The sequence below is a fragment of the Malus domestica genome, chromosome 11 (genome assembly GCF_042453785.1).
Source record: "Malus domestica chromosome 11, GDT2T_hap1".
Lineage (NCBI taxonomy): Eukaryota > Viridiplantae > Streptophyta > Magnoliopsida > Rosales > Rosaceae > Malus > Malus domestica.
The window spans coordinates 17,855,109-17,870,227 of NC_091671.1; the positions used below are offsets into that span (position 1 = coordinate 17,855,109).

General features: G+C 41.0%; 1 protein-coding gene across 1 annotated transcript; it reads left to right on the top strand.

Moving 5' to 3' along the window:
- Nucleotides 1–1,367: 1,367 nt before the first annotated feature.
- On the top strand, nucleotides 1,368–14,824 carry LOC103436166 (NAC domain-containing protein 40-like). The gene is made up of 4 exons (XM_029088671.2): nucleotides 1,368–1,696; nucleotides 3,695–3,948; nucleotides 4,345–4,629; nucleotides 14,341–14,824. The coding sequence occupies exons 1-4, from the start codon at nucleotides 1,435–1,437 to the stop codon at nucleotides 14,770–14,772; spliced, it is 1,233 nt and encodes a 410-aa protein (XP_028944504.1). The 5' UTR covers nucleotides 1,368–1,434; the 3' UTR covers nucleotides 14,773–14,824.
- Nucleotides 14,825–15,119: the final 295 nt, after the last annotated feature.

The window sequence follows — 15,119 nt, forward strand, 5'->3', positions numbered from 1 at the left end:
TGTCTTTCCAAATTATCAGCGTACATATGATGCTACTATAAATGGGTACAGTTAGAATATGATAGTTGCATGGAAGAAGGTCTCTTGAATATAATTACTTTAGATCGCAGCAACTTATTGACATCTTCATGATCTATAGACTGTAAGAATAAAATCGCAGCAACTTATCCAAGAAACAAGAATTCATCCAATTAATTACAACTAGTCTAAATTTTGCATTTAACATACTTAAGAACCAAAACCTTTTAGAACATACCTGCATTGTTCGATCCTGATGAAGAAGCCATTGTAGCCTCTATGTTTGAAACCTTCTCCTCTTTTACGATCACAATAGCTTCTCTAATCAATAGGACTTAGAACAACATAAGCTGGTATCACAAGAGCAGTGGTTTGAACCATAAATATATAGTGCTCCTCTGTCCATTCCTTATCATAATTGGATTGAGATCTAAGCTCATACAAACCATAAAGAATTACTTATGTCCATTCCCTATCAGAATTGGATTGAGATCTAAGCTCATACAAACCATAAAGAATTACGGGACCTCATGAAGTTCCAACAATAAGATCTTTTCCAAAACCGATTGGAACTTCTCTCAACTCTGCTATCCTAAAACAATAAGGACAACCTAAACAGTTTTAACCAAGATTTTTTCCATATCAATCTCAAACACTATAACCAGTTCTTGTATATGTTTCATACTCATAATCTTACATAGACTTCACTATTTAGGTAAATAACTGTTAGCGAGACAATATGTTTTATAATGTTTTTGTCATTTGATTAACACCCTTTCGAACCTCCCTTATTTATAGAAAAATTTTGCACATAAAAAGAGTGTATGATGACTCTTTGAAATGACGGTTTGTAATAACACACCCTTTCGAATCTTGAAATGTCACAAGGATTGAGATATGTTACGATTTGAGAGTGCAGGACCTGAAGGACCTCTATCCCACCAACTTGAGCAGGCATTTTCCTGTTGAACATCGTCAGCGCCTCAGAGCCATGGTATTGGTAGCAAATTGGCAAAGCTAGGCAGAGAGTGAGTGAGTCATCACAGAGGGCATGTTTTTATAGGTTACACCCACGTGACCATCACGTTCATTATTTCCGTCCCTGTTACGTGCCCTTCCCTCCACCCACCCTCGCTGTTGTCTCTCTGTGTCTCTTTCAAGAAATTTTTCATTGTTCCGAACACGGACAGCACACTAAATGTCACCATATATATAGAGAAAAATATTAGTTTTTAGTTGTATCCTAACATGCTATGTAGCATTGGTGTTTCGAAAACATTGAAAAATCTCGCGGCTCTCTCTCAAACAGACCAACCTGGACACGCAATAGTAAGACAAAGACGCCAAGAAAAAGCAAAGCACAAAACCCAAACCCAAACCCAAACCCAACTCTCTGTTAAAGCCCTTTTAACTTTCATGTCTCTCTTGCTTTTTCTCGCTAAGAAAAGAAACAGCAGAGAGACAGAGACAAAGAAAGAAGAGATGGGTGCGGTTTCGAAGGAGGCTCAGCTTTCTATAGCTGCCTCTTCCATGTTTCCGGGGTTTAGGTTTTCACCGACCGACGAGGAATTGATTTCCTACTACCTGAAGAACAAGTTGGAGGGACCGGTGCCCGGGAAGAGCGTGGAGGTCATCTCCGAGGTTGATATCTGCAATTTCGAGCCCTGGGACTTGCCAGGTTTGTTGGGTTTAACTCATTTTTTTTGTTCTTCATTTTATTTTCTGAAAGTTTTGATTTTATTTTTCTTCGAGTTTTTAGGAATTGGGTATTGTTTGTGTACTGATATGAAGGATGAAATTTGTTTTATGGTGTTTTGTGTTTGTGTGCTGACAGTGACAGCGTTGAATTGGAGTCAATGTTTTATGGTGTTTTCGAGTTTTTAGTCAATGTTTTTGTCACGTAAAATATGAAAGAGATGTCGTTTTGATTTCTCTAAGATTTCATGTTGGTTTGTACTTCTTGCATATAGATAGGAGGATTGTTTACAGAGTGACCAAGAACCCTGCTAAATGGTCATTTCTCTCATCCGTCCCCCAAGAGAAATGATGATTTCTCTCGGGGACGGAGGAGAGAAATGATCAACCTTAAAGATGGATAGAAGCTTAAATTTCAACGTGTCGAAATTGACTCAGTGACTTATTCTAAACCTTCATCCCCGAAACAACAAAATCTTAGTGGATGTGATATCAGCAACAAATGTCAAAAGAAATCTCTTCAGCTCTAAAAATCTGCTAACTTCAACAATTTTCAATAATGGTGATATCACGTATCAGAGCACTAAAATTCAACAAACTATCCGCCTTAAATATATTCAACTTTCTGACCTAAAAATCAACATGTTTTCGTAAGGGGGATAAAAAAAATATGTCATTTCTAAATATAACCAAAAGTAAACAGATTTAAGTTGTAGCAATTTTATCCATCTCAGTTTCTACAGGCCTCTTTTCATTTTAAGCCGGGCTTTAACCCTTGGAACTGCATGGAGCTCACTTCAATACAGATTAGGTCTGAACCTTGGAACCATGAGATTACATGACTACGGTTTCTCAATTCTCTGTTAGTTGATAGGATGTTATTCATGTGAAACTGATAGCTTTGAATAATTTGTAAATAGTTCTTAAACAATGAGAAAGCGAAACTTATTTCAATACTCCTGACTTCCTTTTAGTATGAATGGAGGGGATTCAGTATATAGGTTCATTTTTATGTGACAGAAAAAGAGTATTGGTGTTTGAGATAGCGTGCAATAGTTTCTTGTGGTAAACTAGTCACATTCCTATGATGAGTAAACCCAAACATGCATGCAGTCACCGTTCCCCTTGGTCTCTAATTCCCATTCCCCACCTATTTTTAATTTTCAAGGTACAAAGTAGAGTGGGACTGCAAGTATATGTTTACATCTGTATGTCTCTCCACATGCAGGTTGTGTTGAACTTAATGGAACGTGTTGAACTTATACATATGTTTTGGCCTCTTATCTAATAAATTTTGTAAATGAAAGGGACAAATACTGGAAATAACTTTGTTGCAATTTCTTTGGATTGGAGATGGAATATTGAAGTATAGGCTTTAGCCTAGTTAAAAGCCAACAAAGATGATGACTTTATTTAACTGACAAGCAGACCAAAAAGAGGTCAAATTGATAGATTAATGTATTTGTATGGTTTGGAGTCAATTGGCGTTAATCAGGAATTGTATGGAATGAGGATTTATAAACATTTTAGTTTTGAATCCCTGTTTGAGACAATAGTTCTTTTATCGTTACAGAAGGTTGGAATTACTTGGTTAAAAGAAACTATTTCTTGGGATCCTGTGCCGTTCTCTGCACAAGAATATTATTGGAATTCCTGCACCCATTTTTCTCTCATTACACTATAGATTTGCACCCTACTCAACAATGGCCTCCTACAGTGTATCTGAGAAATAGCACCCATTACTTGAAAGGCTGAAATAACTTGAATTCATTTTGCTTCCAGAAATTTAATCATGGAGAGCTATGTTGGTTGAGCTATGTTGGTTCTCTCTGGTGTTTATTTGCGTAATATGGTGTCTGATTAGCACTACCTATAATATTTGTTTGCTTTATGTGTGGTGATTTCACGAGCCTAACTGTTTAAATTCTCTTTGCAAACAAATAGTTTTTTGCTGGGTTTGACATTGTTTATGTGTTACTAGCTAAATCTGTCATTCAATCGGAAAATGAGTGGTTCTTCTTTTCTCCACGAGGAAGAAAGTACCCAAATGGATCACAAAGTAGAAGAGCAACAGAATTCGGTTATTGGAAAGCCACAGGAAAGGAACGTAACATAAAGTCAAGTTCTAACGTTATTGGTACAAAGAGGACACTTGTGTTCCACATAGGTCGTGCACCAAAAGGGGAAAGGACAGAATGGATTATGCACGAGTACTGCATAAATGATAAACCCCAGGTGACTTTTGTCATTATTAGTTCAAAATATTTTGTTAGTTATTTGGTTTTAACTATCACCATATGTATATTCTTCTGGGAAATGGAAGATTAAATTAATTGCCGTTTCCTCACTCTGTCTTCCCATATAATTGCTGTCTCCTTAGTAATACCTTATTAGAAGCTTCATATCCCGTCTAGTTTGTTATTTTAAAGTGAATGTTATTGGAAGTGAATATTTAGCCACAGACCCGACCTGCTTGGTCATCTGGAATTGGTTCAAGATTATTTACTTGCTGCATATTTTAGTTATATTGAAAATAATTTCTGATTACATCTTCCATTATTTACTTGCTGCATATGTACGCACATGATGATTTATATTTTGCTTCCATGTTCTGCCTGCTTCTATCTGCAGGATTCTATGGTTGTTTGCCGCCTCCGGAAGAACAGTGAGTTTCGTTTGAATGACACCACAAACGGAGGTTCTTCAAGTCGAACTCCTTTATCAACTATGCAAAATGATGGAAGTGCCGTCTCTGAAATTGGTAATGACCAAGGGGATAAGGCAGTTGAATGCAATTCGAAGAAGTCTACTAGCAGTCATGATTCTCATTCTATTGAGCAAATTGATTCTGCATCCGACTCCTACCCAAAACCGGTAACAGATGCTATGCAGACAGACTCTAATGGCCACCAGAAGGTGGGTTTGTTTAATCTTATCCTTCTTTCTTTTTATTAATTTTTCTGTCATCGTAGTTGAGATTAACTCAGCAGCACCACCTGCAAGTTTACAAGCGTGGGAGAGTATCATTTAGTAAGAAAAGGTACAACAACAACAACAACAAAGCCTTTTCCCACTAAGTGGGGTTGGCTATGTGAATCCTAGAACGCCATTGCGCTCGGTTTTGTGTCATGTCCTCCGTTAGATCCAAGTACTCTAAGTCTTTTCTTAGGGTTTCTTACAAAGTTTTCCTAGGTCTTCCTCTACCCTTTCGGCCCTGAACCTCTGTCCCGTAGTCACACCTTCGAACTGGAGCGTCAGTAGGCCTTCTTTGCACATGTCCAACCCATTCATTCCTAATCTTATCCTTTCTCGTGAGCCCACACCTCCAACGAAGCATCCTCATCTTCGCTACACCCATTTTGTGTACGTGTTGATGCTTCACCGCCCAACATTCTATGCCATACAACATCGCTGATCTTATTGCCGTCCTATAAAAATTTTCCTTGAGCTTCAGTGGCATACGACGGTCACACAACATGCCGGATGCACTATTCCACTTCATCCATCCCGCTTGTATTTCATATATTCTATCTTCGATCGGCTTAGGCGAAGACTTTTAGATTCCAACACTTCTCTCCAAAGGTTAAGCTTCGCATTTACCCCTTCCTGAGTTTCATCTATCAACCCTATATCGTCTGCGAAAAGCATACACCAAGGAATAACATCTTGAATTTGTCCTGTTAATTCATCCATTACCAATGCAAAAAGGTAAGGACTTAAGGATTGTTGATGCACAAAATCAGTGAGGACTTTGGTACAACAAAAAGTATTAAGTTTGTGACCTTCACTAGATTGCTCTGGTCATTAGTGTGGATAGGTATGTAAAAGGATAGAGATAGGAGAGCAAACACAAGATGTACGTGGTTCACCCAGATTGGCTACGTCCACGGAGTAGAGGAGTTCTCATTAATTGTGAAGGGTTTACACAAGTACATAGGTTCAAGCTCTCCTTTAGTGGGTACAAGTGAATGATTTAGTACAAATGGCATTAGGAAATATTTTGGGAGAATGATCTCCTTTTATAGAAGAGAGTTTCTAGCCTTGTTCTGACATTGACACATGTCGTGTTGTGATTGGCTTCTGATGTTGACACGTGTCACGCTGTGATTGGCTTTTGATGTCGACACGTGTTGCTCTGTGATTGGCCTCCTGGTTGGAGGGGAAGCTCCTCGGTTGGGGACTTGCAAGATCCAAGCCGCTGAGTAATCACGAAACTTCTAAGTACCGAAATGTGGTATCGTCTTCACTTGCCTTATCTGTCTCATAGGTAGATGTGGCATCTTCTCTGGAAGTACTCTTCCTCCGTCCAAGGGTGGTATCTTTAACTGGTGGAGATACACAAGGTAATGTATCAATTTCACTTGAAGCTTACTTGTAGTTTCAGGCTTGGTCAAGCGCAATACAAATCATGTAATAGGAGTCCCCCAAGTCGTCGAGCTAGGGGATCTGCTGAAAGAGGTGACAGACAAGGTAAGCAATCAGAGCTCCAAGCAATCAGTCCCAGATCAAAAGTTTGATTTCAAGTTCCGGCTGATTGTTCTCATTCTTCTTATCTTGCAGGCAGCATGAAGGATAAAGAGAAGAAAATGAGAAGACATGATATGAGATACTTTTGCTTTTGAAGAAGTAACTTTCCACAGGCTTATTCTTGAACTGGGCTGGAGGGTTTTCTGGTTACCTCCAGAGTATAAGGCCGATTGAAGAATTTGAGGGTCAAAACAAGTCCATCAAATCTAGAGTACGTTCAACCCTGCTGATATGAGATACTTTTGCTGTTGACAAAGTAGTGGAAGTATCGGCACGTGTTCTGTTACGCTTGTCTCCACATGCTTCCTTGTATCCTTCTCACTTGCCCTATTTGTTCCTCAGGCAGATGTGGTATCTTCTCTGGAAGCATAAGATGTTGAAGATGAATACTTGAGAGCAATGCCAGGTAAGTAATCAAGTAAGGGGTTCCAGGCAGTCAGTTCGTGATTGGAAGCTTGATTCCAAGTGCTGACTGATTGCTCTCTTTCTCCTTATCTTGCAGGTAAGAACAAGGCCAAAAGAAAAGACAGGGAAAAAGCATGATATGGGATACTCTTGCTTTTGACCCTGATGATATGAGATATTCTTGCTCTGGTGTAGCTTGTTTGTAGAGGTATTATCGGGGGCAAAGAAAGCTGAGTATTTCGAGAGGCTTCGTTGGGAGTGGCCTCTCAGATATGAGGAATGGTTGAGCATTTTTGCTGGTCTGCCTATCCGTTGAGGATGGAGGTCGACATATATAGGAGTCTCCCTAACAACAAGTAGTAATGTTATTCCTTTACCCTTCTTGGTCATAGCATTGTAGTGAGAGCTGCCAGCTTCACGTGTTTTAACTCTGTCAGAGCACTTTGAAAAAGTGGTCTGTGGTATCTGGAAAGCTGATGTTGCGTGTGAAGATTACAGACAAGCTTTATCTAAGGAGATCTAGCTCTTGAAGTTGAGAAAGCGATGCCTCTTCGGTTTTTTGAACAAGCGATCTTGTCGGGGATCTGGCTCTCGAGATTCGGAGAACGGTGCCTCTTCGATTTTTGAGAAAGCAATCCTGCTGGGAGTATGGCTCTTGAAATTTGGAGAGCAATGTCTCTTCGATTTTTGATAAAGTAATTTTGTGGGGAGTCTGGCTCTCGAGATTCGGAGGGCGGTGCCTCTTCGATTTTGGAGCAAGCAATCTTGTTGGAAGTGTTTTCTCGAATGTGAGTAAAGGTTGGGCATTTTTGCTAGTCTACCTTGCCACGGAGCACAGAGGTTGACACACAGGGACTTTCCAATTATCCAGCAGTGGTGCTGTTTCTTTACCCTTGTAGTTAATAATGTGGTAGCTAAACCTTCAAAATTTATGTGTCTAAACTTCGTTAGTGTTGTTTCTTTGCTATTCTTTTACCCTTCTTGGTCATAGCGATGTAGTGGGAGCTGCAAGCTTCACGTGTCTAAACCTTGTCAGAGATCTTTGGCAAAGTTATCTGTGGTACCCATGAGCTGATGTTACGTGTGGAAAGTGGATGACTGAACAGTAAGATTCACGTGCTTTCTACTTCACCAGAAATCTTCGACAGATTGTCCGTAATTTCCGCAAAGCTGAGTGTACATGTGATAGGTGCTGACAAGGCTGAAAAAGCAGGTGCCTCTTTGAATTTTGAGATCGGCTCTCGTGGTCTCTGAACAGCTCAGCTTTTGAGAAAGCAAGCTCCTCTTCGATTTTTGAGATCGGCCCTCGTGGTCTTTGAGCAGCCCAACTTTTGAGAAAGCAAACGCCTCTTCGATCTCTGAGATCGGCCCTCGTGGTCTCTGAGCAGCCCAGCTTTTGAGAAAGCAAATGCCTATTCGATTTCTGTGCAGGTGCCTCTTCGATTTCTGAAGCTCCGTCGAGTGCAGATTTTTATAGAGGCTGGCATTAAGTTCTAAAGCACACTTGAATCTCCACCAGTAGAAGCTCCCTTCTTACACTTCTATGATCTTGATTTGTCTAACCTCTTCTCTCTTCAACACCTTTGAAAATGTCTGGCCCTTCCGACCGTCGTTTTGACTTGAACCTTGGTAAAGAAGCAGCCGTGCCTTCTCCAGACAACATATGGTGCCCATCCTTCTTATCCCCTACTGGTCCTCTTACCGTTGGGAATTTCGTGATGAAGAATGATATGACCGCTGCGGTGGTGGCCAGGAACATTCTCACTCCCAAAGATAACAGAATTTTTTCCAAACGGTCTGATGAGTTGGATGTTAAGGATTCTCTGGCTCTCAGTGTTCAGTGTGCAGGTTCTGTGTCGAATATGGCCCAACGCCTATTTGCTCGAACCCTCCAAGTTGAATCATTGGCGGCTGAAGTGATGAGTCTCAAGCAGGAGATTAGAGGGCTCAAGCATGAGAATAAATAGTTGCACAGGCTCGCACATGACTATGCTACAAACATGAAGAGGAAGCTTGACCAGGTGAAGGAATCTGATGGTCAGATTTTAATTTATCATTAGAGGTTTGTGAGTTTCTTCCAAAGGCATTTATTACCTTCGTCTTCTGGGGCTGTACCGCGTAATGAAGCTCCAAATGATTAGCCTCCGATGCCTCTTCCTTCTAGGGTTCTGTCTAGTACTGAGGCTCCAAGTGATCACCCTCCAGTGCCTTCTCTTTCTGGGACTCTACCGACTGCTGAGACTTCTCCTAAGCAACCTTTGTGAATGCCCCCTCTTGTTTGTTTATTTTGAATCATCTATATGTACATATTTGTAACTTATCGGAGATATTAATAAATAAGTTTTGCTTCATTTCAACGTATTGTGTTAAATACACCAAAGCCTTATTCACTAAGTTTTTGAATTTTTCTTTTGTTGAAGCTTGTATGTTGAAGCTTTGTGAGTGAAGCATGTAGGTTGAGGTAGTATTCCCTTAATTTCTCGATTGAGGAAAACTTCTCGGTTGGAGACTTGAAAAATCCAAGTCACTGAGTGGGGTCGGCTATATGAATCTTAGAACGCTATTGTGCTCAATCTTGTGTCATGTCTTCCGTTAGATCCAAGTACTCTAAGTCTTTTCTTAGGGTCTCTTCCAAAGTTTTCCTAGGTCTTCCACTACCTCTTCTGCCCTGAACCTCTATCCCGTAGTCGCATCTTCTAACCAGAGCGTCAGTAGGCCTTCTTTGCACATGTCCAAACCACCGTAACCGATTTTCTCTCAGCTTTCCTACAATTTCGGCTACTCCTACTTTACCTCGGATATCCTCATTCCTAATCTTATCATTTCTCATGTGCCCACACATCCAACGAAGCATCCTCATCTCTGCTACACCCATTTTGTGTATGTGTTGATGCTTCACCACCCAACATTCTGTGCCATACAGCATCGCCGGCCTTATTGCCGTCCTATAAAATTTTCCCTTGAGCTTTAGTGGCATACGGCGGTCACACAACACGCCGGATGCACTCTTCCACTTCATCTATCCAACTTGTATTCTATGGTTGAGATCTCCATCTAATTCTCCGTTCTTTTGCAAGATAGATCCTAGGTAGCGAAAGCAGTCGCTCTTTGGTATTTCCTGATCTCCAATCCTCACCCCTAACTCATTTTGGCCTCCATTTGCCTTGAACTTGTACTCCATATATTCTGTCTTTGATCGGCTTAGGCAAAGACCGTTAGATTCCAACACTTCTCTCCAAAGGTTAAGCTTCCTATTTACCCTTTCTTGAGTTTCATCTATCAACACTATATCGTCTGCGAAAAGCATACACCAAGGAATATCATCTTGAATATGTCCTGTTAACTCATCCATTACCAATGCAAAAAGGTAAGGACTTAAGGATGAGCCTTGATGTAATCCTATAGTTATGGGGAAGCTTTCGGTTTGTCCTTCATGAGTTCTTACGGCAGTCTTTGCTCCTTCATACATATCCTTTATAGCTTGGATATATGCTACTCGTACTCCTTTTTTCTCCAAAATCCTCCAGAGAATGTCTCTTGGGACCCTATCATACGCTTTTTCCAAATCTATAAAGACCATGTGTAAATTCTTTTTTCCCTCTCTATATATTTCTATCAATCTTCGTAAGAGATAGATTGCCTCCATGGTTGAGCGCCCTGGCATGAACCCGAATTGGTTGTCCGAAACCCGTATCTCTTGCCTCAATCTATGCTCAATGACTCTCTCCCAGAGCTTCATTGTATGACTCATTAGCTTAATACCCCTATAGTTCATGCAATTTTGTACGTCGCCCTTATTCTTGTAGATAGGCACCAAAATGCTCTTTCGCCACTCATTTGGCATCTTCTTCGTTTTCAAAATCCTATTGAAAAGGTCAGTGAGCCATGCTATACCTGTCTCTCCCAAGACTTTCCACACTTCGATCGGTATATCATCTGGGCCCACTGCTTTTCTATGCTTCATCTTCTTCAAAGCTACAACCACTTCTTCCTTCCTGATTCGACGATAAAAGGAGTAGTTTCTACACTCTTCTGATTTACTCAACTCCCCTAAAGAAGTACTCATTTCATGTCCTTCATTGAAAAGATTACGAAAATAACCTCTCCATCTGTCTTTGACTGCGTTCTCTGTAGCAAGAACCTTTCCATCCTCATCCTTGATGCACCTCACTTGGTTTAGGTCCATTGTCTTCTTTTCCCTTGCTCTAGCTAGTTTATAGATATCAAACTCTCCTTCTTTGGTATCTAGTCGCTTATACATATCGTCATAAGCCACTAACTTAGCTTCTCTCACAGCTTTCTTCGCCTCTTGCTTCGCTCTTCTATACTTTTCACCATTTTCATCGGTTCTATCTTTGTATAAGGCTTTACAACATTCCTTCTTAGCCTTCACCTTTGTTTGTACCTCCTCATTCCATCACCAAGATTCCTTTTGGTGTGGAGCAAAGCCCTTGGACTCTCCTAATACCTCTTTTGCTACTTTTCGGATACAACTAGCCTGGAATCCCACCTTTGGCTAGCTTCCCCCTCTCTATCCCACACACACTGGGTGATTACTTTCTCTTTGAAATGACTTGTTTTTCTCCTTTTAGATTCCACCATCTAGTCCTTGGGCACTTCCAAGTCTTGTTCTTTTTTCTCACTCTTTTGATATGTACATCCATCACCAACAAGCGATGTTGATTAGCCAAGCTCTCTCCCGGTATAACTTTGCAATTCTTACAAGTTATACGATCCCCTTTCCTCATTAGAAGAAAATCTATTTGTGTTTTTAACGACCCACTCTTGTAGGTGATCACATGTTCTTCTCTCTTCTTAAAGAAGGTGTTGGCTAAGAAGAGATCATATGCCATTGCAAAATCCAAGATAGTTTCCTCATCCTCGTTTCTCTTCCCAAAACCATGGCCACCATGAAAACCTCCATAGTTGCCTGTCTCCTTGCCCACGTGTCCATTTAAATCTCCTCCTATAAATAACTTCCCTGTCTGAGCAATTCCTTGCACCAAGTCTCCAAGGTCTTCCCAAAATTTCTCCTTCGAACTCGTATCCAACCCTACTTGAGGTGCGTACGCACTAATCACATTGATGAGTTCTTGTCCTATTACAATCTTGATTGCCATGATTCTAACTCCTACCCTTTTGACATCAACATCTTGTGTCAAGGTCTTGTCCACGATGATGCCCAACACCGTTTCTCGTTCTATTTGTGCCTGAATACCAGAGTTTAAACCCTGAGTTTTCTAGATCCTTTGCCTTAAGACCAACCCACTTAGTTTCTTGTAGGCACATAATATTTATCATTCTCCTCACCATAACTTCCACTACTTCCATAGATTTTCCCGTTAGGGTTCCTATATTCCACGTTCCTAAACGCATTCTACTCTCTTGAACTCTACCCTTCTGTCCTAGCTTCTTCAACCTCCCCCGTCTAATAGGATCAAAGTACTTCTTTTGTGTGTCCTGTGTAAAGTTGATAGGAGTATATGCTCCCAAACAACTTTGAGTGGAGTCGTTCGAAAAGAAGTTTCTATGGCCCCCTTGCTCATTTAACACTGCATCCGGATGCCGATGGAGATACAGCGACCCTTGCTCACTTATCACTGTGCTCGAGCCACACAGCGCGCCACTTACGAGTGTGTTGACCCTAGAAACTACAGAGCCTACGTGGCGCGCAGGCCGAGTATTTTCTAAGCTAACTACGTCCTTCGGTGAATGCGGGGCGTGCCAACTCGTCGACCGAGCTCGGCCGAGGAGTAATTTTGTTGATGTTGCGTTGAGCGCGCTGCTGACTTCTGTGTCTTGCGATTGCGGCCGAGGAAGGAACAATTCTCGGCCTCTTGGGTTCTAGAGCCTGAAGACAAGGCTGCTAATTTGCGAAGTTCAATCTCAAATTCGGCTGTCAATGTGCCGAATACAGTAACCTGGTAACACCTCACTTCGCCGAGAAGGCTGATGAGATGACCTCGACCAATAAGGATTCGGAAATCCTTCTCGACCGAGACTTGGATAGGTAACCAGTCGTCCTCGCCGTAGTGCTGTTGATGCCAACGGAAGATGCTGCAAGATCGGCTGATTCTACGGTGACAGAGCTATCTATGCCGACTTAAGATATCACCGGTTGCCTTCACAGTGCTGTTGATGCCAACGGAAGATGTGTCGGCGAAAAAAGAAAATAAAAAATCTCAAAGGTGTTGAGAAAGTTTGCGCAGGGCAGTTTTGTGTGTGTGTTGGAGGGGCTTTTCTCAGCGTTCAAAGCCTTGTATTTATAGAGTTCTTAATGCCCAGTCGCCGAAATAGATTTTCCCAGTTCCACTCTAACTCTTCTACATCCGGATATTGTGATAAAAACCCTTTGATAATATCGCTTCGCCTTAGTCAAAGTGTCAATGCCGTGCTCCAATTTGTATCATTATCTTAACATATTAATTGGAAAGACAGTTCACTTCCCAAAACAATCAACTTTTCTCAAGAATCCGTATCCCCCACACGTTGCAGATGCCTATCCAATTTGCAATTCAAATTCATCCCATCTGCAAGTTACCCATGCATACATGGAGACCACGTATCCCAACAATTCTGATCAAATTATATTGCCACCTTGTCACCACCACGTGTAAAATCTTTTCCATTGTTCCACATGGCTTTGTACGCAAGCCCATTCAACCATAAACCCCATGCAGCCAACTAGATACCAAGCTGACATCCATCACCTAACCTTATTGGATTTTCTATTCACCCTTATATTCGGCTTGCAGATCCATGCTAGGCCATGTGAAGAGTCCAAGAATTTGTATAATTTATTTTGTATAAGAAAATTAAGATAATTTATTAAGAGATAATTATTACGATTAAAAACCATCATATTATCTCTTAACAATAGCAAATTATCTTAACTTTTTTATCCAACGATTAAGAACCATGTTTACTCAACGGCCTCGATTGCTTGGGCCGATGATGTAAAATCGGGTCCAAACAGGGTGACACCCTAGCTTTAGCGCAATTTCGTTCTAGATTCATTTTCATAAGGATTCAACGTAAACTAGGAATGCCGACTGTCGACTACCTGACGCCCTCCCCCTCCTTTATCCGGGCTTGGGACCGGCAATGTAAGATAAACTTACACAGACGGAGTTATTTAGTAAGAAAAGGTAAAAAAATATAAATTAAACACCATATAGCGAGTATCATGTTCCTTTATCTGGTCGTGCAACTTTTTAGTGCATTCATAAATTTAATGAGCTTACCAATGGTCCCATACTAATAAATACAACCAACGGCTCGTTTTGTGTCAGATGGTTGTTCGAGAGGGAGTTGTGTTTCCGGTAGTTATGACAGTACCAAAGCCGCTAAATTAGTGTTTTCTAATCCCTGAACTGACATGAAATTATTATATAGCGGTTATGGGAAGGGATCTAAAGGATGGCGGTGACCAGTGACCACCTGCAAGAGGAGTTCAGTCGTTGTATAATAAGTGATTAATCAAATGTCTTTATAATAAGAAGTGCTCAGTCATCTTAGGGTTCTGAACAATACTTTGTCGTTCTGGTTTTTTACCACACTTATTATTCTTTGAGAAATTATCACGGGGTCCAAGAATCCATGCATAACTGATGGTGGTTTTGAACTCTATTTCTATATGGTAGTCCATTGGGGGTCCAGCTCATGAATCATGATCATTGTTAATTACAATTGCAGGGTTCTTATGATGAAGACTTCTATGCGGAGATACTGAACGATGATATAATCAAACTAGATGAATCTTCCGTGCCTGCTGCTCATATGATGCCAGTTGCTGCCAACAACTCAGAGGCTGAACATCAATCTCAACAACATATGCAAGCCACTTTGTCGCAAGCAGTTCCTTTCCAAGGTACTGCAAACCGAAGAATCCATTTGAGAAAGAGAAAGGAAAAGTTTTGTGCAGAATCACAGAACTCTTCCAACTCAGAGCAATCACGAAAAGCTTTAGTGAATAGGATGGACGATCGACATATGTTATTATATGTATTTTTTGTTTTTCTGGTACTGCTGGCTGTGTTTCTATCCAATTTTTGTTTTCCTGACGTTGCTGGCTCTGTTTCTGCTCTCGTTGGAAAGATCCTGGCAAGTCAAAAACATCACATGTAAGTATTTGCAAAAGCTTTCTGCCATGGACGCTAATAGTAGGCTTCTTTTTCTAGACCTGGTTTTGATTGATCCGTGTTTATATTCGAGTAAAGCTTAATGATAGAAGGCTTCGGCCCTTTGATCCACGACGTTGGCACGTCTTCCGTAAGGCCTTGCGCCTCTTTCTTCGTGCTGTTTTACTCCCTTACTCCTGTTTGATTCCATTTCTCCATTTTTTGAGGGTTTTTGTCGTGCGATGATCCTCTCCTTAAATCCATTTCTGACTTGGCATCGTCTCGTTCCTCCTCTTCTCATTAGATTTGGCTCCTTTAACCTCTTGCGGATGCTGTGGCTTTCGTACATCATAA